Source organism: Grammomys surdaster, unplaced genomic scaffold (genome assembly GCF_004785775.1).
Source record: "Grammomys surdaster isolate TR1022 unplaced genomic scaffold, NIH_TR_1.0 373, whole genome shotgun sequence".
In the NCBI taxonomy this organism is placed as follows: Eukaryota; Metazoa; Chordata; class Mammalia; order Rodentia; family Muridae; genus Grammomys; species Grammomys surdaster.
Window position 1 is genome coordinate 6,952,700 of NW_021604792.1, and position 26,830 is coordinate 6,979,529.

The following is a 26,830-nucleotide window of genomic DNA, read 5'->3' on the forward strand; positions in this document are numbered from 1 at the left end:
CATGCCACATTCTAAAGCAATCATGGACTCATGTATCTTCTCATCTGTCAGCATCCAGGTCTCACTACCATCCCTGTTGCGTTTATTTTGTCTGCAATTAAACTGAAGCCTCAAGCAGGAGATGAGATCTGGTTACTGTCTCACCATCCTGACTAGAAGCTGCGTATGATTCTGGAATCACTTGCAGAGTTTGTTATGACTCTGTGTATCTTGGGCCACACTCCAGTCGTATTGATTTACAAGCTGTGGCAGAGAGGCTGGGGTCTGGCTTGCAACCATGTGCCAAGGAGATGCCTGGTGTCAGATGTGTAAAGTCAAACTGCATCTGTACAAAAGAGCTCCCGAGCCACCGAGAAAGGCTGCCTGTGCCAGTTCACGGGGCGCAGCACACTAAATCCGATGTCTGCAGAGGGAATGCTTTGGATCACCCTTGAGAAAAGACATCCAAATACAGCCCCGTGACAGCCAACGGAGTCAGTAAATGACGCATGGTGGGGGTGGGTGGGTGGGTGGAAAAATGAAGGAGTAAATTTGGATTAGGAGAACTGGGGGAAGGAGGCTGGCAGGCAAGCACATTCCAAGCGCAGAGGATGTTGTTCAGGACCCAAGGTGAAGAGACGCATGACACATTTGGGAAACGGGATCACTTGGAATGGCTGGACAAAAGACAGAGAACAGGGAGAGGCCTTCAGTGTCTCCATCTTAGAGCCCCAGAGAAGAAAACAAAGGAGAAACTCACTCTTCATACTGTGCAGATTCGTGATGCCTTTGATAACAGATGGGCTCCTTCCTTGTTTATCTGTCTGTTCAGGCTACATTCTAGGGGCCAGCAATCTAAAAATGTAAGATTCTGTAATTTTATTTTATTTTATTTTATTTTATTTTATTTTATTTTATTTTATTTTATTTTGAGACAGGGTCTTACTCTGTAGACCAAATTAGCTTGGAACTTGCAATCCTCCTGCCTCGGCCTCTCGAGCGTTCGAAACTCAGATGTGTACTACCATCTCTGCCTAAGTGTTTTTCTTCTTCTTCTTTTTTTCCCAGTCATATTATCAATAGCAAAAGAGCAACCAATAATTGCTTCAAGAGACTTGGGTCCTCTGAGCTGAGCTGAGCTGTGGGTAGCTCACAGTAGGAAACGGGGCAATCAGTTCATACTAATTACATCCCAAGAACTAGTCTGAGTACTTTATGTAGGTTAACACACTTGGTCTTCACGGAAGCCCTACTACGATAATTTACCATTTTAATAGAAAACATTTTTGGAAGGGGAGTGTTGAGACAAAGTCTTGAGCTCATTATGTATGTCTGGTTGGCCCCAGTCTTGCAGCCCTCCCACCTCAGCCTCCTGAAAGCTTACATGACAGGCAACTCTTTTTCCAGCAATCTTTCAATGTATTTATTTTACTAATTACCCACCATTATGCTACTTGTAAGGAATACTAATATCCCAGAGCTCAGGCTGGGGAGATAGCACTGTGAGTAAAGTGGTAGACACAAAAGTGTGAGGACCTGTATTTGAACCCACAGCACCACGTAAACTATCACCGCCCACACCTGTAACCCTAGTGCTGTGGCTGTAAGACAGGAGGCGGAGACCGGAGAATCTCAGAAGCACATGAGCAATCTAGCCTGGGTTAGAAGCAATGCACTGGACCCTGCTTCAAACAAACAGGGAGACTAACACTTGAGGTTGACCCTTGACCTCTGTATGTTCTTGTAGTACCTATGTGCTCTCCCTCTCGATTCCATTGACATGGTGGGGTATAGTTGTGCCACATGAAGAAATCTGAGAAGATGTTTTTGTACCACATGGAGTTTGTGAAAGCACCACGGTCTCTTTTCTGAGAGAATGGGTCAGAAAGATTTAACCCAGCCAGACATAATAGCAAATTCAGGTTTCCTCTCTGACATGAATAGGGACATCTTCCTGAAGGTAAGCTTGACATCAGGCATTTATCAGGGTATCCCGGACGCAGGGTAAGGAACAAATAGTACTAGAGACTAAACGGTAAGCACACAGTTTATCGCTTCACCTCCATGAGACCGACAGACACATGCCGAACGCTTCCTCCAGTGTAGCTAACAGGATGGTTTCCGCTCTGAACATTTAAAGGTAAAATGATCGCTTATCTCTATGGACTCCCTCACCCATTCAGCGGGAGACTCGAATACCCTCAGCAAAGCCCATGTTAATGAATCCTATGAGCTGGAGAGAGCAAGGCCTCTCCCGATGCCTCCTGAGTCAAAGGAAGGACGGTTCTCTAGACATTCGTCTCCATCTGCTGTGTATGTTTTAATTTTCTCCTGAAGTCTATGATGAGAACAGTGGGCACAGGCCTGCTGTTGTACAAGAAACATTCCAGGTGACAGGTCTTTGGCTATCTTAGTCTACTTCTTCATGTGATATCCCAAGTACTTTTTCCTAGAGGGAGGAAGGGAAAGAAAATCCTTAAAATTCCAAGTTTGATTCACTGCTTAGCTGAAAACACAGGCTGGGGTTGGGGAGGATGTGGAAAGGTGACTTGGCATCCTTGGGGTGCCCACAGAGAAAGCACGGCCAAGGCCCTCTGTTACACATCCGGGGCTAACAGGCGGATGTATGAACTACGCAAAGGCTTTGAGACCCCTTTAAGAGTCCCAAAAGTAAGTAACGAAGCATTGATTGTGAAGAGGCTGGAAACTTGTTTTATGAAAGACGAAGGTCACAGAAGTTCACATGGTGATGTGAACACACACAATCACGGACGCACAAACACAGACATACATGCAAACACAGACACATATACATACATACATACATACATAGATACATACATACATACATACATACACAGATATATACATACATACAGACAGACAGACACACACACACAGAGAAACATACACAAATACATACAGACACAGAGAAACAGACATATACACAAACATTCACACACATACATACATGCATACATATATACACACAGAGACACACATATATACACACATACACATGCAAAAAATTACAGACACACATACACAGATACGCATAAACAGACAACACAGAGACACACATGCACACATGCATATACACATACATATATACACACAAACATGCAAACACACATATACACACACACATGCACATACACATATACACAGAGAGACACACATATATACACTCACAGACACACACGCACACAGACACATATACACACATACACAGAGAGACACACATATATACACTCACAGACACACACATGCACACACAGAGATATACACACACAAACACATATACACAGAGAGACAAATACACATAAACACACACATGCACACACAGACATACATGCATACATGCACACACACATGCATACATGCACACACATATATATACATATATACACACACATACACATATACTCATATACAAACACACAGGCACACACACAAACACACATATACACTCACAGACACACAAGCACTCACACATACACACACACACCCTTCAGCAGCTGCATGAATTTTTAATCTCTGAAAAGCCCCCTTCAAATTCCTCCAGAAGGACTCATCTGCTTCCTTTAACTGACTCTTCTTTTCTCTCTAGCTAGCAGCCAAGTTAAATAGTTAGAATATTTGCCTTCATTTCTTCTTTTGTCTGATTACTGGAATTGGAGCCATTTAAAAAAATTATTTACCAAAAATATAATTATACCATAAAATTCTCCCTGCTAAAGTGCATAGCTTAATGGCTCTTCCTCTTCAGAATTGTACAACTATCACCCCTGACCTGAGAACCCTTTCACCGCTCTTGAAAGAAACCCTATGCCTATGAGTGGTCAGCCCCAGTCCCTCACTGTCAGCTTTCTGTTTCCGTGAATGTACTTATTTTGGACATTTTATATGAATAGAACCATATAACAAGGGACATTCTTGTCTGGCTTCTTAGCATAATGGTTTTTTTTTTCTGTTTCATTTTTCAATCATGTATATGCATGTGTGTCTGTGAATGTGGGCACATAAGTGGTAGTGGTAGTGGGGCCCACAGCGGCCAGAGGAAGGCATTGGAATCCTGGGATCTGGCGTTACAGGTAGTCATGAGAGGCCCAACATGGATGGTGGGAATCAAACTTGGATCCTCTGAAACGGCAGCAAATGCTCTTCATCCCTGAGCCATCGCTCCAACCCAGCCTAAGGTTTCATAAGGTTCACAGGGCTTTATTTCCTTTTGTGGCTCCGGTGTGTGTATATGTGTGAGTGCATGTGTGTGTGTGTGTGTGTGTGTGTGTGTGTGTGTGTGTGCTCCCTTTTGCTAGCTGCCATTATTAATTGATGGGCACTGCAGTTGTTTCTGCTTCATAGCTGTTGCAAATAAAGAATATTGCCATGAAGACTTACGTACATGTTTTGGGTGAGATGTGCAGATGGTAGCTTTCTTTTACTTTCTGTGGTGCTTGAGATCAAACCCACTGCCTTCGCCTGCTAAATTTGTATTCTGCCACTGAGCTACACACCCAACTCCTGGTGACTCTACTTAACAATTTGCTAACTGCCAGATTGCTCCCCCAAGGGGCTGCACGGTTCTGCAATCCAACCAGTGATGTAATCAGGGGGATTCCAGTTCCTATAGCCTCACAGATAATCCTTGCCACAAGCATCCCAGAGGGGAGAGTTCTTCAACTTTCTGGCTTCCATCTCCCCACGATTGAAACGAGCATGCATGTACCTTCTCTTTTGCTTACTGACAATTTCTATAGCCTCCCAAGATAAATCTATCGACCATTTAAAAAAAAAAATTACTTGTCCTTTTTATCATGGAATTGTAAGAGTCCATTACATCTTCTGGATGTAAATCATTTTATTTCAATATATGACTTGTAAAAGTAGTCCCCTACTCTGCATGTCTGCCTCCACAACTTAACACTTTTTATCAGTCTGTTTGAGTTCATTTTGTTCTCTTCCCTCCCTCTCTCCCTCCCTCTCTCCCTCCCCCCTCCTTTCTCTTTCTCTCTCGCCTCCAATCTGTTTCCCTCTTCAATCTGTATCCTTGTTTCCTCCTCCTCTCTTATTTTCTCTCCCTTCCCCTCCTCTCCCCTCCCCGTTCCATACTGGGGATCGAACCCAGGGCCTCACACTTGCCAAACACACACCGCACCACTGAGCTGCTCTGGTCATTCCTCTTCTTACCCCCTCCCCACCCTCCAACAGTGGTCAGGAAAGAAGGCAGCATAGGAACTCAAAGGCCCCTTGAGAAGAAGAAGAGGGAACTGAAATACTGTTGAGGGATCTAATCCTTTCAGAATTAGTCAGGCAGCTTGAAGTTGGGGGTGGTTAGCACACTCCCCAGTTCTCAAACCTGTGAAAGTGGGAAGCAGCAAGGGGTAGAAGGCTGGGCTAAGTGGGGTGCCACTGAGGACGGGGGCAGGCTTTTCAGCTAAGTGGGATTGTATGTTACACTTCCCAGCCTATGAGGAAGACCCAGGGACATTCTGGCCATACTTGACTCAAACATTCTGCTGGCCCCTGAAGCACAGTATAAAAGAAGCCCAAGGATAACAAGTGAGGGCTTCTCCTCCTAAGACTATCCTTGACCACTTGGGAATGAAAGCTCTGGCGAGACCATTTTTTCCAAATTGGTCAGTCCTTATGTCAGTCTTGAACATGGCAGTTTGGGGGGTGGGATCTCAGGGAACAGAGATCCGTGACAGAGGAAGGGCTGAGGCTGAGGCACAGAGGGAAGGAAGCTGTCATGATTGCTCTCAGCTCATAAAGAATAGATGCGAGTCTAGTCGTTCCCTCTTCAGTTTGTGTCCCTATGTCTCTGTTGAGGTCTATGCAGCAATGTCGGATCTCAACTGTAAGCCCGAGTCCCTGAGGGAAGATCAGCCTACATCCTGTAGCATCAAGGAGTGTGAACAAGTGTGCCCTGTCCTCATCTGACCAACAGAATTCTGCTGCTGCAGAATTAGTGAAAAAAGAAATGGCATTCATTGGGACAAGTCTCACCCGTTCACTTCCTGCTTCCTCCAACCCTTTGCCCCCTCCCCTGACATACACTCCGGGAGCTCAGTAAATATTTGTGGACAAAGAAGACCATTGCTAAAAGTACGTTCGGATGGATGGGACTTGTCTCTTGCCACTCAAGAACTGCTGCACAGATGTGGTCCCTCTGTGATGATAAAATCTTATCATCCGGCCCTTATTAGAGAAGCTGTGTGTGTGTTAATGTCTCACTGTCTAGTCTAGGCTGCTCCCAAACTCACACTCTTCCTGCCTGGGCTTCCCAAGTGCTCATATGTATCACAGTGGCTTGCTGGAAGGATTCATCTTCTTAGTGGGTTCAACTTACCCATCCACCGTTCTGCTGCACCCAGGGGGAGAAGTACTCTCTTAGATACTTGGTCCCAAAGCCCAGCATCCTATTCATTGGGTGGTTGTCTATGGCTGTGAGCTTGGCTATGGCGTCTATTGCGAGGGCAGCCTTGAAGCCCTGAGCTTTGACCTCTGATTCTCCTCTGGTGTCCACGTTCCTCAGGAACAGGTTCGTGATGGTCCTGAAGGTGGAGTAGGACAGCCCATCCTGGAAGCTGCTCATCAAAGCCTTGTCTTTCTTTATCTGGGTACAAGAAGAAAAGCAATCAGGAGGCATGGCAAAGGTCATTTCTACACTCCAAAGCACCAGTAGAGAGACCTTGGACTGCAGTGTCAACCTGGCACTACATCCCACAGAGCCAAGTGGAGCCATGAACCTGTTCTGTTAATCTGTTTCATCGGTGCAAATAAGGGCAAAACTGAAAATTTGACTCAATACTCAGGTCCTTCCCAAGCACCAGAGATGGACAGGTGTCATGGTTGATGAAGACTCACCCACAGGGCCTACAGTCTAGTGGGAATGGTAAAATAGTGCTGTGTGCTTTTCAAGAGGCAGGGTGATGGATGGGACCCGAGACTTAGGAATGTCTTAGGGTGTACACTCTGCCTTATCCTCTCGGTACAATCTCATTTGTCATTTCTACGGATTTCATCTCTAAACTAGCATAATGATAGCACAGTGTTAGACAAGGAGGAGATCTGGGGGCACAGTGAAGCCAGGGAAGACTCCCCATGTGCATTTGTTCACTAAAAATAAAAGGAGGGGGGCTGGGGCGATGGCTCAGTGCGTACTTGCTGCCAAGCCCGACTTAGGCCCCTAGGATCCATGGTAGAAGGACAACACAGACTCCTGCAGGCCTTCTGATATACATGTTTGTTTCATGGCACATGTACACCCCACCTCAACTCCACAAAAGATAAATAAATATACAAAAAAAAATCCAGATTCCTTCTCCATTATTCAACCCAATTGATTTCACCCCCGGCTTCTTCCTATCTGTTGTTCGTTTCCTTTGGATTGTTATGCTTCTCTTACTTTGTTTTTGTTCTTGAGACAGGCTCTTACTCTGTAGCTCAGGCTGGCTTGAACTCCCAAGTGTGGGATTATAGATGTGTGCTATCATGCCTAGTACCTTATTAATTTTTTCTCTGGTTGTTGATATTTAATGGCAATTCTACAGATGAAGCCATCCCTTCACGAGGTAATCCTTGACCTGATGGGTGGCCATGAGTGCCAGAGAGTTGAGTCTCATGCTAAGGGACTGTGAACTGCTGCTTGAGTTCCATATCCATGATGCTATCAGGTTCCTGTTTCCTCTGAGGCCCATCCTACCCCTGCCAGTGACACCAAAGCTCACACTCTCTGCTCTCTTCTCTTTAGCCCAGTACCCTCAGTTTTTACTTCACACCTTCCCTAGGCCCTTTGTCCCCTTTTATTTCATTATCTGGGCACATGTCTGTCAAGGCTGTTGGGAGAAGAGCTGTGATCATGCTGAGACTACCACCGTTTAATTCTGCTTTTCCCTTCTGCAGAAGCCCACATGCATTGTCTCTGGATACGACTTCCTCCCATCAGGTCTTGACCACAAAAGAAAAATCCTGACTGTGTACAAAAGGAATCTAGAATAAGCTGGATCCTGATTGACAGACCTGAGAGATGGGTGATTGTCTATGGGCACAAGATGCAGAAGATGACCTCTGACCACACTATGAGTTTGTCAATGTCACCTGAGGACAGCTGTCTCACTAATGAAAAGGGTGGGCCTCCACTTCTCCACCTCATTGTGTTCCCTAAGTTGCACTAGACTGCCTCCCTAGGTGAACTGCTTAGACAGACTTTAAGCAGGCCCAGTCCAGCAACTGTATGGGAGGATTTCTGAGAGGATCCAAGCCTTTGAGCAGCCGTGAGACACACATCCAGGGTGCTGGGTGATTGCAGACATCCAGAGTCCCCTGAGATTCAGTTACACAGGGAAAGAGGTTGATAAAACTCATGCAGCGAATTTTCATTTTCCAATGTCTCTTCTTACAATAACAGTTGAGTTTCTAGTTTCCAGAAATTCCAAGGAGGCTCCAGAAGATTTACTTATGTTTTCCAAAGTGATTCATTCTTGAGATGCTGCCAGCATGAAGATGTGGACTCCAAGGGAAATAAAATTTAGGACTAAGTAGAAACCAGGACCCTGGAGAGTACGAGGGTTAGAGCCCTGCTTGCAATTCCAATGTCCTGGCCTAGTGCGTAGGCGCAGACAGGGATCATCAGCCCGAGGACCTCCGTACCTCTCTTTCCAACTGATCCCCCGAGTATTTCAGCAGCTCAACGATCTTGCTTATCATTTGCTCTTCTCCATCTGTCGGGGATGAGAAAAATTCCAGTTATTTCTTTCAAAATAATAAACGTTTCTTTCCAGTGGCAGTGCTTGTGTCTTGGTTAGGGATGAAGAGAACTTCTCCAGTCCCATCCCTTGTTTTCTTTACCTGGTCCACCCTTTCCTTCTCTGAGAAACTTACCACTCTATTTACTGTATAAATGCTGTCGAAGACATCAGTTCCACAACATATAATCCTGTCCATGAAGATACATAGGAGACATTTCCCTCTTATTTATGTTTAATTTTTATTTTTCCACTAGGTTATAGCTACAGCCCATTCCCACCCCACCTGGTATAGGTCAAAATCAGGGCCTCCTGCTTTCTAGGCCAAAGCTTCACCACTGAGCCACATCCCCATCCCTCCTTCCTGTTTTCAGGCTATTCTTCAGTAGATGGTACTCATGTGAAATAGAAATAAATCCCATGTGTGTGTGTGTGTGTGTCTATGTGTGTGCCCATGTGCATGTGGAGACCAAGGGTCAACACTGGAAGTTTTTCTACCTCAGTTTTTGAGACAGGAGCTCTTACTGAACCGGCGCAGAGCTGGACTGACTGGCTAGATGGGCCTTGTGCTGGACACACAGGTACATGCCCCTGTGCACAGCTTCAGATGGGAGCTGGGGTTCTGAACTCAGGCTCTGGGCACAGAGAACACTTTACCAGCTGAACCAACTTCCCAGGCCCATAAATTCCACGTCGGATTATATTTCTACCGTTGTCAGAAAGCATGGAGCCAAATGTACAGCCCAAATGAGGAGTAAAATTTTGGAGGGGGACTAATTTGGGGACTAATCTCCTTCTTAAGCCCATTTTATTCCCCCCATGTGGTCTTGTTTTCTTTTCTTTTTACGTTGCTTTTAAACTTGGTTGGCTTTTATGTGACTAAAATTTATGCTCTGTTACTCCATGTCTCTACAAGATGAGAATGAAATGAACACATTCCTGAGGTCCCCAGGCTGAAGTGGTAGTTGGATTAAAACGTAGCTGCCGTTGGCATGGGCTATGAGGGTTTTCCTTTCACAGCTTGCTACTTTAGCAAACATAACGGTGAAAATGATCGTCACTATAGAGCAAAATCCAAACAAAACGGCCAGAAACTGAGGGAATCGAGTTTCTGACTTAAGGCCCGGTCACTTGAAGCTACAGGACCCACAGATTTGTCTTGGCTAGAGGCAAGGGAGGCCAGGGAATTAAGGTAGCCAGGCCCAAGAAGGTGTGGGGAGGAGGAGCGGAGAGTGATAACCTGGACTCACAACCCTGAGAGAAAAAACAGGCCTGTAAATCTCCACAGCCCTGTCTGCTCTGTCTCCCTGGGAAAGATGCAGTGCTGGAGTCTTGGATTCCTCCTGCACACAGCGGGGAGTGCCTTGGCTTCAGCTTGCGTGAGGATATCAGTTTCTACCTCCCAGGCACACTTGGGATGGCAGTAAAGCCTCAGCTCTTTCTTGTTAGCATGCTTGGAGGGCTCCCCACTCAGAGCCTCTGTAGCATTTTTTTTGGTTTCGGATAGACAGCAGACAGTGGAAAAAATCCACACCCTGTCTCAGGGTTTGAGATAAATGATGCTTTTCATGGAGAGGACACTGCTTTGTCCTTTACACTGCAGACCCTGGAGTCACTTTGTCATCATCGTTACACCCCCTTCTGGGGCTGAGGAGAGTGCTGAGACGAAGATCAACAATGAAGGAAGGCAAACCCAGCTCCCTTCAAGTCTTCCCTCTGAACCCAGGGTTTCCATAAGGCTTATAGAGTCTGTAGTAGTCCCAGCCATTGCTACAGTATAGGCAGTGACTAGTCTGATCTGGTCCCAAATTCTCCCTTTTTTCAACACCTTCTGAATCAGACCTGATGTTGCTGAATCAAATATGAATTGTTCCCCACAGGTTCATGCTTTGAATGCCTGTCCTCAACGGTTGGCACTATCTGGGAAGGTTGTGGAGGAGGTGGGGCCTGACTGGAGGAAGTGGGACACTGAGGGTGGGCCTGTGGAGGTATATTATGACCGGCCACTTCCTGCTTTCTTTGCTTTCTGGTTGACTATAGAACAAAAACAACTGCCATCTGCAGCCACGTTCTTCTGCCTAAATGTATGTGGCCAACAACCATGGATGCAACCCTCTGAAATCGTAAGCCAAAATATTTTTTTTTCCCTTCCATTGCTTCTGGTAGGCACTTTTCTCACAATGGCAAGAAAAACAAATAGCAACCTACCCTGCGAGTCTGACAGTGCTGGGTGTTTCACAGGAGTCCATGGTTGGTTGATGCTCTAACTCTATGTACTAACATGATTAGAGCTGACATTGCCTCCTCTCCCTCCATGGGAGACTTTTCTTTTGACTTAGCTGTGAGCTGACATGTTGGTCATGCTAATGGCACCCCTGTGTCGTGGGCTGATGTCTTAAGCAGGAGCTCAAGGTCTCCATCATGTTGCCTTGACGCGGGGTAAGAATCCCAATCTGCAGAGCCCAGAGCTGTGTACACACAAATGTACCCACACACTGCTGTCTGGCACATGCTCAACCCACACACTCAGCAAGGAAGGCTTACCTTTCTTAGAATCACAAGCTCTAGACTGAGGGCCTTGAAGCTGGAAGTGCAGAATCTTTGGGGCACTCTCTTTGAACTTGCCTCCTCCCTGGTTGTGGCTGTCATCTGGTGGTGGCCAGGAGTAAACGATTTCAGCCACTCTGTTAGCAATACAAGCAACTTTGGAATCCACAGCTGAAACAAGAAAGAACTGCTCAGAGGGTATCCCTGGAAGTAAGACTGCAGCATGGACTTCCAGTTGTCTAGGATGAAGAGGCCAGCCTCGGATAAGAGGACTGTGTCCAGGAGTTTGTGTTGGAGGCAGGACATTCTTCAGAAGGGACTAGCAATTCCCCAGCAGGCTGGGATGAGGGAGCAGTATACAGATGTCCTTCCACACCCCCATCTTTTCTTCCTTGCAAAGGAAGGAACACAACGGAGTGGGGGTGGAGGGGCTAGCATTGCTCGAAACAATGTTCATGATGCTTTTATTTTCATCAAGTGTAATTATGTTTGGGGATACCCTTTATACATTGGAGAGGTGGCCTCTCAGTTCCCAGGAAAAGACTGGGACTCCTTGCTTTTATAGTCACAAATTTTCCCTTTAAGTTTAATAGAAAACATTCAAGTAACGCTTATAGGTAAACAAGGCTACATAGACACGACCACATCTGTCACCTCAGCACTTAGGAGGCCAGGGCTGCAAGGTCGTGAGTTTCAGATATCTCAGAAGAGTAAGTGCATAATGTACAACTCATCTTTCTTGAGTTTGTAAGCCAGGAAGTGATGCATCGTGTGTTTGAACTCAGGCAGGAAGACTTACATGGCATAGACTAAGGTTATAGCCACTCAGAGACAATGCAGCTTCGTATCTGCTTGGGGAAAGCAGGGTAGAGCAGGCAGTATGTGGCTGACTTGTTGGGGAGTCACTGGTGTCCCATCAATCAGCTCACTGTAGACACTTGAGGTGGTTCTGTGTTTGGTGTCGAGTGGAGCAGCTGAGTCTAATCATTTCTTCACAGTAATTAATGATAGAGGAGGGTCAAGAGGTAGGGGTCAGCCTGGGTTACATAGCGAGGTTCTTTCTCAAATAGGTAAATAAACCCACAAATATATACATAAAGAAAGCCAAATAATCTAGAAAGAAAGCCATCTCTGCCTTTCTTTTTTTCTTCCTGCTTGAAATGGAGATATGGTATCTAGAATCCCCAGAGCCGTGTAGAATATGTTCTTCAGAACACACGACATATAATTAGACATACATAAAACTGTATTATGGGGGCTGGGGAAATGACTCGGTGGTTAAGAGCACTGACTGTTCTTCCAGAGGTCCTGAGTTCAATTCCCAGCAACCACATGGTGGCTCACGACCATCTGTAATGGGATCCGATGCCCTCTTCTGGTGTATCTGAAGACAGCTACAGTGTGCTCATATACATAAAATAAATAAACCTTAGGAAAAAAGAACCCGTATGTATTATGGTTGTGTACACTGTAATATGTGGTTATTCAGCCTAAGATACAATTTGGCCAATAAACCCACTCTGTCAGTGTTTAGCTGAATTTAATTTTTATTCTTAATCTCACCTGAAAATTATTTTTCTTCTTTCTAAAAGGGGAGAGGATGATGTGGGCGGTTTCTTTTGAAAATTTAGCTGGGAAAGCCAAGCGATACTCTTGTCATTTTCTCTAGGAAATGGGGAAGGAAGACTGTAGAAACTTCCTGTCTCCCTGTGCAGGCCACAGTGACCCTCAAAGTCTGGTCACTGGGGCCTTTAGGCTCCCAGCTGTGATCCACAGTAGGAAGCGTGGGGCAGGAGAGGAGGACAGAGCCCTTCATCCTGTGACCTCAGTCACCTTTGCATTTAGGGAGCAGATGCCTCAGTTTGCTCTGAGAGTTAAACAAATCTGGGAAGATGGCCTCCGTGTAGTCTAGACTGTGTGTCCTGAATCAGTGCCCCGCCACAAAGTCTCACTGCCTCTTGAGTGATGGGTTCTATGTATTCTCTGGAGCCTGCATCCTCACCATCTAACTGAAGAAGTTCCGTTGGTCACAGACTGGTTTGGAGCCATCCACATGCAGGGCGGACTCCAACTTAGGATGATCATAACACTTTAAAACTGAGTCGTTACTGCCATCTGTTGACTAATTATGGACAAGTTTCCTAGGCCCACCTAACCTGGCAGGAAGGGGTTTTGCTGAGGTGGGAGTGGGTGGATGGGAGATGCTTCTGCTGAGGTAAAGTGTACCTCAGTGGTGGTAAAGCCCTCAGTGATAGTACAATTGGTTTTTGATTTTCCTAACAAGGGAAGACTTTATCAGGTTTTTTTTTTTTTAAAGAATAGTTTACATTTTTTTTTTTGGAAAAGCTTCCCTTTTTTAAAAGATTTAATTTATGTACTTTTAAACACATGGGTGTTTTGTCTGCATGCACACCAGAAGAGGCATTGAATCCCATGGGACTACAGTTATAGAATTGAACTCAGGACCTCTGGAAGAGCAGTGGTGCTCTTAGCTGCTGAGCCATCTCTTCAGCCCAGTGGTTTATGTTCTGAAAAGAATTTTGTCTCTTTTCAGTTTTTCAAGTCAGTCTTACAGTATAATCCTAAGCTGGCTTCCAACTTGCTATGTACCCCAGGATAGCCTAGAACCCGCCATGCTTCTCTTTCTGAATGCTGAGGACTGCAGGTATGAGTCAGAGCACTCAACTGAAAACCTATTTGCTTATATCTCTTTGCCTGACGGCCTCTCTTTCCTTCCTTTCTTCACTCTCTCTCTCCCTCCCTCCTTCCCTCTTCACCCCGTCACTCCTTTCATGCCCCTTCCCACTCCCCGCCTCTTTTCTCTTCTCTCCCTTCCCCTTCCCTTCCTTTCTCTTTCTCCCTCTTTCCTTTGTTTATATGTTGTTGAAGATAGGGTCTCATGTAGCCAAGGTTGGCATTCACCTCACTATGTAACCAAGGCTGACCACAAACCCTTGAAAGTCCTGCCTCCATTGTCTCAATGCTGGGATAATAGGGTCTTCTCCTTGGTCTTTCCATCAACCGGAAGAAGTAGGAGACAGTGTGACTCCCAATATACAGGTGTAAACACAGTACCCAGGGTCCTCAGAGGTGAACTGGCCCAGGAGGAGGCAAAGCCTCCCTGGCTAAGGTGCCTTCTGCCATGCTTCCCTCTCAAAACAAGCTTATTTACTGTCACAGAGCCAGAGAACCTCTGCAGCCACCATCCCCTCCCACCATCTTCCTTTCCTGGGGAAAGGGGATGGTTGTGGTGGAAGATTAAAGAATAGGGAAGCCCAGGCCTCTCTCTTCTGCAGGTAGGAGGAGGCCAACCACTCAGCACACACAAGGAGATGGGTGCTAGCCAGAGCCCTCCACACGCTTACCTTCACTCTCTAGGCGCTGTTCCACACTGGACAGGGACCTGGTCCAGTGCTGGTTGTGGAAGCCACTCTGCCGCTCTACTGAGAAGGGACCCTGAGCACCCTGAGCACCCTGAGCACCCTGAGCACGGATCTCCTTTGGGGAGCACAGCAGACCTTCCTCCTTTTCGGTCACTCTGAAGAGTGTTCTCCAAGAGGACTTCTTCTTGCCCAAGCTTATGTGCTTTTCACTGGAGGGGGAACCTCTACAAGGCAATGAGACCTGTGTCCAGGAATCAGTTGACCAAGTCCCCAGTGCTTTCTGGGACAAACTTCTTGTTCTGGAGAGCTTGGGGGAGAAGACAGCCGGGGTACTCTTGAAGACATGGTGTCGGGCATAGAAGGCTAGGATTTTGAACTCTATGCTGTTTGGGTCATCATCCTCCAGGGGGATGTCTTCCAGCTCATACACACTGGTGCTGCACATGTTGGGTCTGAAATGATAAAGGGCAAAGGTGCTCTATGTGTGGGGGAATTTTCTTTGCACGATAAGACAAAGAATGGGGAAGAATTGAGAAAGCATCTTTGCTCCTGATCTTACATTGCTAGGATAGGCAGGAGTAACCAGTGTCAGAAAAGCCATTGTGTTACTGGGACAGGAAGAGACAGAAGCATAAACAATACCAGGCAATGACAGAATATGAGCTCTAATGGAGGGGAAGATAACTGGTACGGGGAGGCAGGGACAGGCCCGCTTCAGATGGAGGAGCAAGTGAAGGCAGCAGAAAGACAGAGAATGTGCATTTACCTTTAAAACTTCATGGGCAGTTGCCTGGAGGTGGTGGTGCATGCCTTTAATCCCATCACTCAAGAGGCAGAGGCAGGTAGATCTCTGTCAGTTCAAGGACAGTCTGGTCTACAGAGCTAGTTCTAGGGCAGCCAAGGCTACAAAGAGAAACTTTGTCTTGGAAAAACAGAACACAAACAAACAAACAAACAAACGCCAAAAGTCAAACCAACCAACCAACCAACCAACCAACCAACCAACCAACTAACCAACCAAACCAAAATACTGCATGGGTAGAAAACAGATGTATGGAGACATGTGTGAAATTTGCTGAGAATGGTATAACACAGGTATCTGATGACTAAGGCTTATATCATGTAGCCCAGGCTGGCCCCAAACTCACTAAACCAGAATCATTCAGGGAAAATAAGTGAAAAAGCAGTTGTATCCAGATATACTCTCTCCCTCCCTTCCCCTCCCCTCCCCTCTCCTCTCTTCTCCTCCCCTCCCCTCCCTTCCCTCCCCCCAACCCCCGCCAAGGCAAAGGTTCAGTAGCAAGAAACCAGAAAGGGATAATTCTATGACAACTTCAACAAAGAAAATGGTGCAGTGTGTACTTCCTCTGTCCATATAGTTATTTGGAGGAAATGAAGATGGTCAAACCACTTCCGCCCATTTCCAGGCTTGGGGTGTTATTTCTAAAGGAAGCATGTGATCATGTCCTCTCCCATAGGAACACGGGAAAGCTCCCCACTACATACATTATTGACTTTCAATTTCTTAAAATAAATAAATAACGGGGACGCTAACCCAGTGACAGCTTATCCAGAGAGCCAGTTCCAGGAAACAAACCACACAAACTGAGGCAGAAGGTATCTCATAAAGGTAGAGGGAAAGGCCGTGTGCACAAACATCTTCTTACCACCCGAGTTGCTCCCGTCACAGCCTCAGGCTCTTTTGAAAGGATCTGTAGGAGCAGAGACCCCTTGGCCTGGTGGTCTAAAGACGTGTCACGTATTGAGAGTGTAGAAGATAATGCATGGTGGCACGTGTGTGCACATACACATTATACAATGATAATATGTGCGTGAATATATAAGTATGTATGTATGTGTGTCCATGGGAGCTATACCAGGCGTGATAGCCCGTGCTCAACACTAGGAGGCTATACCAGGCGTGATAGCCCGTGCTCAACACTAGGAGGCTATAGCAGGCATGATAGCCCGTGCTCAACACTAGGAGGCAGAGACAGAAAGATCGCCAATTCAGGCCGGCTACTACTTTATTCCTCTTTTTGTCACGTGCACATCAATTGCTGACAAGGACACTGCTCCTTGGAAACAGGTCATTAGGCGACAGTGCAAACCGTATACTGATGCATGCTACGGTTATCATACCAGTTGCGGATACAACCTCAAGGGACGAACAATCCTTACATCTTGTAAGGCTGATGCTGACAAAGACATTACTGTGTAGTGTGGGGCTGTGTCACTTTCCCTGCCTCTGTCCCTGGTGGGGCTCTTAGCTTCCTTCTGTTGCTGGTCCTGTTGGGATTTTGTCCTGAAAGCTGAAGAGACTGTAATCATAATCGAGCTATAGTGATCTTAGAGGATTCCACTGGCACACCCCTCCTTTTCCTTCCACTATGCTCTCATTCCAGGACCAACCTATAAAAGAACAGGATAGCATCTGCAGACAGGGATTGAAGCAGTAGGACATGGTTCAGACAGACAGACTGGGACTCATGACCATGGTCTGACAGCTCTAAACTCACATTATTACTGGGCAATTCAATCTCTTTGCTCCTTGTTTTCCACATAGACTGAGGTTCACATGTCAAGGATCTAGTGACAATACACTTCCCTAACACACACAAGGACCTGGGTTCCCAGCACCATAAGAAAATAAACTTCTTGTCTAGATCGAGAACGTTCTCTAACTCTCCTCCTATGGCTTTGATGTTTGAAGAAGGAATAGGGTTCCAGCATCTTCTCAGGATAAGTGCTTCCTGATCCTGTGTGGTAACCCTCTTTATTTAGAAGAGGCTGGAGCCTCTGAGGAACAGCTTCATGGCCAAGCCCAGGACTGAGCTAGGCAAAGTCTAGCGGAAGGCAACTGGGAGCTACAGGGTGGTCGGGCCAAAAGTGAAGTGGAGATTGAAGAGAAAGAAGGGGCTTCCTCAGGGCAGTGACAGGCAGTCTTGTAAAACTCACCTGCTACACATACAGTCGTATTTATACACAAATAAGTGGGTGTGAGTAAGCACTCGGGGAGCACAGCATGAAGGGGCATCCTGGCCAGCATCTTTCTGTTTCTTCATATTCTGGGCCAATTCCTATGCTTTTGGCATTCTGTTTTTCCTTAACCGCTCCAATTGCACACTGATTATGCCTGCTGTCTAGGACTCTATCGGGAGCCACTAAGCTGTCTGGAGGACACACTTCTTCCTGCTTTCTTATTGATGTTCTTCCTTTGCCTATTAAGCCGATCTGCCCAGTGTTTCCTACGCAAGCCTTCTCCCAGGTCACTAGCTCCTCCCACTCACCTAGCCTGTCTCTCTCCTCCATCTCCCATCTCTTCATGATGTCCCCTGCTGCTTCAGCTCCTCTGTTCTCCTCAGAACACCATCATGTCTCACTTGGATTATACTGAGATCTTCTCCTCTCTCCAACCCAGGTTCCACCCAGTAGCCAAATGATGGCTTAAGAATGGACATCTTAGGGCCTGCTTAGATGGCTCAGTTGCAGAAGTACTACCTGTACAAGTTTAACAATGTGAGCTTAATCCCCAGAACCCACAGAAAAGCCCGACTTGGCATACATGTGTGTATTGTGACGAGATAAGAGGTAGAGATTGGAGAATCACTGGAAAGATGCTGTCTTAGGCTTACTGTTGCCATGATGAAACACCATAGCCAATGCAACCTGGGGAGGAAAAGGCTTATTTGGCTTACACTTCCACATCACAGTTCATCATCAGAGTAAGTCAGGACAGGGACTCCAGCAGGCCAGGAACCTAGCGGCGGAAACTAATGCAGAGACCATGGATAGGTGCTGCTTACTGGCTTGCACCTCATGGCTTACTCAGCTTGCTTTATAGAACCCAGGACTGCCAGCCCAGGATGGCACCACCCACAATGGATTGGGCCCTCCCCTATTAATCACTAATTTAAAAATGCCCTACAGGCTTGCCTATAGCCCAGTCTTTTGGAGACATTTTCTCAATTGAGACTTTCCTCCTCTCTGATGACACTAGCTGATGTCAAGTTCACATAAAACAAGCCAGTGTAAGTGGCTCATGGGTCAAATGGCCTGGGGTAGTCAGCGGACAGGACAATAAGAGAGATCCTGCCTCAAAACAAGGTGGAAGGAGTGAACTCCCCAAAGTTGTTCTCTGCCCCGCATACCTGTGTCGCACAGGCATGTGTACCCCAAACTCACCCCCAGAGTATGACTTAACACCTGAATCGTATCAATAGCACCTGTACTCAATGACCAACTGCCCATCGTCAAAGCGGAGATGAGCATTCCGTGTCATTTGTTGTGACTAAAAAGATGAAAACCTATGACATGATTTAAAAGATCAGAGCTGTAGATCTACTTAAAGAACTTATTGCTCTTGCAGAGGACCTGGGTTCCACATGGTGGCTCTCAACCATCTGTACTGCTAGTTAAAAAGGATCTAACGCAGTCTACCGCATCCTATGGGCTCCTGCTTATATGCGGCGCATATAAACTTTTAAGCTCACATGCATACACATGAGGAAAAAAAGTTTTAGTAGATTTTAATCTGAAAAAAAAAAGATTTTAATCTGATCAAGTCTCTAGATCTAACACCATTTTACAGAAAATATAGGAGGCAGAGGAACAACCTAATGATGAAGATGCAATGTTCTAAACTCAGGGTGTGGCTAACGGTGCAAGATGAATGCAGGTGAGCCTGTGAGTCCACCTACTCAGGAGGCTGAGGCAGGAGAATTGCAAGTTTGAGGTCAAGCACGGCTACATAGTAAGACTTTGTCTCAAAAAGAAAGCATGAGGCCAGGGGCCATTTTTTCTTCACAGATGGAGCTCATACGCACATACAAACACATACTAAGGTAAGAGAGAATGTTACAGACTGGAAGACACATAAACGCATTCCTCTCATGCAATGAGTGCTTTAGATCTGAGTTCAAACCCACTCACCTTATAAGATGCAGACGCTTTGAGAAGGTAAGGAAGGTCTGAATATGACGCGTGCTTTTCATGGCATTGACTTGTATCGCTACGTGTATTTGCTGTGTGTGCAAATACAGTAAGGTTTACACAGCACAAGGGTATGACAGCTGATCTTCATTGTCACCTGACTGGATTTAGAATCACCTGGGAGACACACATCCGGGCAGGGCTGTGAGGGCCTTTCTGGAGAGCTTTAACGGAGGAAGGGACACGCGACCTGAATGTGAGTGGCAGCATCCCATGGGCTGGGAAAGGGAAGAGAGTGAGCTAGCCCTGGCATTCACCTCTCACTGCTTCCAGCAGGAGCCCCTGTGTGACCAGCCGTTGGAAGCTCCTGCCACTACAGACACAGCCACTGTCACTGCCAAGCCTCCCCTACGTATGAGTCCAAATAAACTCCCTTCTGTAAATTCTATCAAGTATATTGTCATGGCAACAAGGGTAACTGCCACGGATATGAAGAGTGGAGCTTTCCAAGCACCTAAAATAGTGCCTGACAGTTTGCAGGTGCTCACCAAATACAAGTGAATGAATGAATGGATGAATGAATGAATGCCAGATGAAACACAAGGCATCTGGTGGATTATGAATTTGAGCAGGGTTTTTTTTTGACAGATTATAAATAAGTGTTACTATATCTATGTCCCAAAAATTACACATTGAAATTTTTTATCTAAAATTCAAATGCAACCGGGTGTCTTGTATTTGCTAAATCTGACAACACGGTGAACAAAAGATGCCTGAGACCTGATGGCTGAAAGGTTGGGGCCGAGGAAGCTGAGACAAGCGAAAGAGTCAGTCAGAAAGTATGGCCGCAGTGGGGTCTTCCTTCACAGTAAATGGGACTAAGACTCAGGTGAGACCGAGCTCAGATTCCTTAGAGAAGGGTTCTGGAAGCTTCTTTTAAATTGGGCAGTTTGGGGTCAGGTGTGGTGGGTCACACAGTCAATCCCAACACTCCGGAGGCAGAAGCAGGGGCAGGTAGATCTCTGAGAGTTCAAGGCCAGTTTAGTCTCATAGAGATACCTCCCCCTGTCCCATCTAAAACTGTTAACAAAAAACCAAACTGGGCAGCTCAGGGCAGGCAATGGGCGGGACATTCTTGTCCCACAATCGTTTCGTCGGAGGACAAAGTTTGGAGCCCTGTGCCTCCACGAGAGATGTTCGTGGATGTTCACAAAACTCAAATACCTCAGTGTAACATAGAGAGCGGGTGTGGACTTTCCAACTGCAGCTGTGCCCACATGTGCTCCAGGGAGAGGAAGGATCTGGCTTCTCCAAGAAACAGGTTCCTTAAATGGCTGACTCAGGAGCCTTGTCAGAAATGGGGGAAACCACTGAGCTGAAGAGAGAGCCTGATGTCCTTCCACTTCGTAAAAGGGGAGACTTTTATCTAGCCGGTTAGACAGGCCCTGAGGACTTAGATCAACCATCGGAGAGGCTAAAGCAGAAGGAATGTGATTGTCAGGGAACATGGCTGCAGACAGACAGATGGAAGACAGGGCTCCATGGTAGGAGCTTGGAACTCACATGGGCAAGTGGAAACAGAAAAACGTGAGAGTGAGTGCCCTCAGCAGCTGGGTGTGGTGGTCCATGCCTGTAATGCCAGCACTCGAGAGGCTGAGGCAGGACTGGTAGTTTGAGGCTAGCCTGCAGTGTAGGGAAGGAAAAATGTTGAGAGAGTATGTGAATATGAATACACTGTATAAATACATGGAATCCTCAAAGAATAGAGAAAATGTTTTTATTTAAAGTTTCGGAAAGGTTTCCCTCCACATTAGACCTTAATTAAGGGAGAACTAACTCAAAGCTGAAAGCTTGGTCTTATTTGAAAGCAGCAAGAGAATTTATCACTTTAAAAAAAAAGATTTATATGTTTATTTATTATGTATATGAGTACACTGTAGCTATCTTCAGACACACCAGAAGAGGGCATCAGATCCCATTACAGATGGCTGCTGAGAATTGAACTCAGGACCTCTAGAAGAACAGTCAGTGCTCTTAACCACTGAGCCACCTCTCCAGAATGTATCACTTTTGACGCTGTCTGCTCTCAGGGATTCCTAGTAACCTTTCTACTTATCAGAATAGTGATTTTCCACCTGTGGGTCATGAGCCCTTTGGGGGATTGACTGACTCTTTCACAAGAGTTGCCTAAGACCACAGGGAAGCACAGCTATTTACATTATGGTTTTTAGTGGCAGCAAAATTACAGTTATGAAGTAGTAGTGAAAATAATTTTATGATTGGAGGGGGTCATCACAACATGAGGAACTGTACTAAAGCATTAGGAGGGTTGAGAGCCACTGCAATAGAAGGTGTCTCAATTTCTGGACCATAGAAATATAAATGGTAAATTTTGTGTTGGCGGCAGTCCCAAGGGATTCTTCAGAGGTCTTAACGTTGATGTGTGGATTCAGGGACCCACCGTCTCTCTCACCCCGCTACAGCTTTCTTCCTGGTCACATCCCACACTCTCAAAGGCGAACACAGCAGCTTCATTGGCCTCCTTTCCCTTCCAGAGGGTTCCCTGAAAGCATCCCCTGAAAGGCAGTTAGTGGCTTTGTGTGTTGTGTTCTTCTGGGAAGACCAGACTGCAGGGGCCACCCAGACCCTGCTGAGTGGCAGTCACACTGAGAAGTTTTTCAGTCTGTGGACTCTCAGTCCGTGCTGGAGGAGATGAGATTTCACTTCCCTCCCACAGGCAGGTGGGTGAGCCCTTAGACAAGGCAGCAGTGAAATTTCACAATTCCGTGAGAGGTCACCAGAGTCTAGCGTCTGGGTTCAGCTGCAGTTGGAACCTCACTTGGCTTGCTGCACCTCTGCTCACCTTGGAGGCGAGAGCCAGGGAGTGTAAGTGTACTAACAGCTCCTCTTAGGGAGGTCCCTAGACCCAGCCACAAAGCTCTACTACACCTGGCCACTTTGAGCTGCACCTTCAGCATCCTGGGCCCCTTCTGCCAGGGGGACACTGTCTATACATCTCCCTCTCCTGCTTCCTCCAGACCTCTAGGTGTCTCTGGTCTTTCTGCCCTCTCTGTCATGTCCAAGGATAAGACAATTCTTCAGTTATGAAGGTGAGAAGAAGATGACACGAAACGTCTTAATTTCTCACAACAGAAGCTAAACACAGAGATAAAGCCTTGGGCCTGGGTCTCACTCAGAAGACGGACGCTCTGACTGGGGAAATGGGGACAGAGATCTCAGGGAGAAGAAAGCTTTCCCTAGGGGGTCTACTAGGACTTGGCTGAGCACCCAAGTTTCTACAGGGTGCTCATGTCTTCAGGTTCAACCGACGGGGGGGGGGGTCCCATCCTGAACCCCAACCATGTCCTCATGTCTTTATAAACCTTGTAATATTTCCATTGAGAGAGAAGACCGTGTTTAAAAAGACCAGTCAGCCATGGATTCTTTACCACCTAAACACCTCTGTATAAAGAGAAAGAAAGAGAAGCTTTTGTTGGGTGTGGTGGTGCATGCCCCTTTAATCTCAACTCTGCTGGAGGCAGAGGCAGGGGGATCTCTGTGTTCAAGCCCAGCCTGGTCTACAGAGCAAGTTTCAGGACAGCCAGGACTACATAAGAGAAAGAAACCCTGTCTCAAGCAAAAACAAACAAAAAAACCAGAGAGGGAAAGAAAAGGAGAGGAAGGGACAAAGGGAGAGGGAGAAGAAGAGAGAGAAGGAGAGGGAAAGGAAGGGGGAAAGAACTCCCCTCATAATTTATCTTGCTTTTTTCTGGAAACCCCAGTTTACTAGCTTGGCTCACATGAGTAGAATGTTTGTTAGCAGGGGCCCATAGCTCCTGAGTAAGATGGCCTCCATTGGTCAATGCAACCTGGATGCCAGCTCCAGAGGGATTAGAGACAGAGACTGCTGTCCCCTGCTGTTGTTACCTGATCTGCAGACTTTCAGCCGGTTTCCTCTGGCTTCAGGTCAGGTCTCAGGTGGCTATTTGTACACCAGTGTCTCTGAATGTGCAACTGAGAGGAAACCTTCCGCAGATCTTGGCTGTTCACGTCTCAGCTCAGTGACTGGAAGCTCCCAGGCACAGGCTCCTCAGGTTTGGGACCAAGACTGAGAGAGGCTTAAGAAAGGAAGTCACTTCCTCATTAAGCCCCGCCTCTAGCTCTTTAACTGAAGGAGAGGCTGCCCTTTGCTCAAGTAATTTGACTCGAAAAGCACTTAGATAGCCTTCACTAAACACTTCCACTGCCATCGGGCACAAACAGGTGGAGCTGTCTCGAAGGTCCCCTGCTTTGCATTTTATCTGTGTTTTCCGACCAGCCAATCCGTGGCAGGTACATATTTGAAAAAAAAAAAAAAAACTGTCCATCGCTCCTATTCCTTATAAATGGTGCACTGTTACTTTTGGGCATTTTCATAAAAACACATGCAATATGGTGTGACTGTCCTTTCTCTCCAGCCTTCTTCCCCCTCCTGTTAGTCCCTTTTGTTCCTCTGGACGGTTTTACTTCTACTTTCATGTCACGTGTTCATCGTTAAGGTTGAAAAAAAAAATCTGTTGTATGTACACACTACGTTTATCTGTCCATTCCTCTGTTGGTGCTCACTGAAGTTGGCGCCATCATTAGCTACTGTGAGCATCAAAGGGAAAGTGTTTCTGTAGTGGGTTGACTTAGAGGGTCATTTGAGTAAGTGCCAGGGTGAGTGACAGCTGAGTCACCTGGTTGGTCCACTTTAGCCTTTTAAGAAACCTCCATGCTGACTCCATACTGGCTGGGTACCTTCACACTGACTTCCACAGTGGGTGACTAGTTTAATATTCCTATCAGCAGGGCATACGAGTTCCCTTTTGTTTACAGACTAGCCAGCACCTGTTATGTTTTCTTTTCTTTAAAAAATATTGAGAGATTTTGTTTATTTTTATTTTCCATGTATGGGCGTTGTTTTCTTAATGACTGTCATTCTGACTGGAGTGAGGAATGATGTATATGTTTACTGGCCATTTGTATTTGGTCTTTTTAAAGTTATTAATTTGGTTAGTCCACTTATGTGGTATATAATTTCTATATACATTAGATATCAATCCTCTGTTTTGCTGACAGATTTTTTTCCTCATTCTGTATGCCATCTGCTGAATCAATGAACTGTTTCTTTACTGTAAAGAAGCATTGTCATTTCATAATGTCCTATCTGACAATTGTTGACATTGTTTTCTGAGCAATGGGAGACCTGTTCCGAAAGGTCCTCTCACTAGATGCTTCTCCTGCTTTTCCTTCTAACAGTTTCATGACTCACATTTGTGATTTGGATTCCTGTAGAGCTGGGTTTTTCACAGAATGAGATAAGGATCCAGTTTCATTCTTCTACATGTGGGAAAACCAGTTTTCGTAGCACTATTTGTTGAAGATGCTAGCTTTTCTTCAATGAATATTTTTGGCATCTTTGTAAAAAAGCAGATGTCGGTAGCTGGGTGGACCTATATCTGCAAACCCTACTCCATTTGTTTGATCTGCACATCAATTCTGTGTTAGTATCATGTTGTTTTTGTTACTATGGGTCTACAGTATAACTTGAAATCAGGCATATACAATGCCTCCAGATTTCTTTTGATCCGGATTTCTTTAGCTATCTGGGTGTCTTTGTACTTCCATGTGCATCATAAGAGGGTTTTTTTTTTCTATTTGTGAGAATGATACTGGGATTTTGATGGAGAATATATTAAATTAGAAGGTTTTTTATGGCAATGTAGCCATTTTCACAATATCATTTTTCTAATCCATGAGTATGGGGCTCTTTCTGTCTCCTAGTATTTTTTAAATTTCTTTTTTGAATGTTTTAAAGCTTTAATTGTTGAAGGTCTTGGTGGATTAAGATGATGATGGTTTGAAGTCATTTCTAATGGAATCTTTTTCTCTGATTTCTTTCTCAGCATTTTTATTGGTGTACAGGAAGGCTGCTGATTTATGAGTGATAATTTCATATCCTGTCACTTTACCGAAAATGTTTATGCAATCTAAAAGTCTCTTGGTGGAATCTCTAGGGTTTATGTCTAGAAGCTTACCTGCAAATGAGAACTTTGATTTCTTGCTTTTCCATTTGTATCTATTATATTTCCTTCTCTTGTCTTTTTTTTAAAAAAAAAGATTTATTTATTTACTTATTTATTTATTTATTTATTTATAGACACACACTGTAGCTGTCTTCAGACACACCAGAAGTGGGCATCAGATTCTATTACAGCTGGTATTGAGCCACTACGTGGTTGCTGGGAATTGAACTCAGGACCTCTGGAAGAGCAGTCAGTGCTCTTAACTGCTGAGCCATCTCTCTCCAGCCCTCCTCCTCTTGTCTTATAGCTAAGGTCTTTAAATTTTTTAAATAAGAGGGGAAAGTGGACATCCACATGTTATTCCTGATTTTAGTGGAAACACTTTAACTTTTTCCCATTTAGTATACTGTTGGCTATCTATGTGACATATAGAATCTTAGTTAAGTTGCGATGTATTCCCTCTGTTTTCACGCTGGAACTTTTATCATGAAGGGATGTTGGGTTTTTAAAAACACCCCTCCTATATCTATCAAGAATATCATGTGATCTCTGTTCCTGAGTCTGTTTTTGTGATGCATTACATCTACTGATTTGCATACGTGTTGAATCATCCTCGAATCTCTGGAATAAGGCCAACATGATCATGCGAACAATTTTCTTTCTTTATTTTTAAAATTTTTTAAAATACATTTTTAAAATTTTGTTGGCAAATATTTTACTGAGATTTTTCTTCCCTCTAAGTTTAACAGAGAGATTGACTGGTCTATAATTTTCTTCTGTCGTTGCTGTTGTGTCTTCGTGTGGTTTGGTATAAGGGCTGCCAAGTCCATAAGTAAACTGGACAAATGGCTCTCTGTGGTGCCTGTGAACACACCAAAGCACTTGCTGGGCTCCAGGCTCGCTCAGTACCTGTGGCTCCTCTCAGCTCTTCTCATGCCTACCCTCTGTTCTAAACTTCTTCAGTTCATGAGCTGCCCTCTCTCAGCTTCTCATTCCCATGTAACTCTACCATTTTGGCCATGCGCTCTTCTTCTGTCTTCCCTCTTGTCTCCTTTCCTGCATTTTCTTTCTCTTCCCTTCCCTCCTTCCCCATCTCTAACCGCTCACAGCCCTGTCCAGTCTGCTGGCCGTGCTTAGTCTGCTTTCTCTTCCTGCTCTAGACTCTTCTAGATGCCTGGGCTGTCCTCTTCCT

General features: G+C 45.5%; 1 protein-coding gene across 2 annotated transcripts; it reads right to left on the reverse strand.

Moving 5' to 3' along the window:
* Window positions 1-2,008: 2,008 nt before the first annotated feature.
* Bcl2l14 (BCL2 like 14) lies at window positions 2,009-23,696 on the reverse strand. Of its 2 annotated transcripts, none has more exons than XM_028780993.1 (6): window positions 23,519-23,696; window positions 14,642-15,111; window positions 11,274-11,447; window positions 8,635-8,705; window positions 6,332-6,598; window positions 2,009-2,428 (listed from the first exon to the last, which is right to left on the reverse strand). In XM_028780993.1, the coding sequence occupies exons 2-6, from the start codon at window positions 15,102-15,104 to the stop codon at window positions 2,390-2,392; spliced, it is 1,014 nt and encodes a 337-aa protein (XP_028636826.1). In that variant the 5' UTR covers window positions 15,105-15,111; window positions 23,519-23,696; the 3' UTR covers window positions 2,009-2,389. The 2 variants fall into 2 exon arrangements, with proteins under 2 accessions (XP_028636826.1, XP_028636827.1); XM_028780994.1 differs by lacking the exon at window positions 23,519-23,696 and adding an exon at window positions 15,426-15,536.
* Window positions 23,697-26,830: the final 3,134 nt, after the last annotated feature.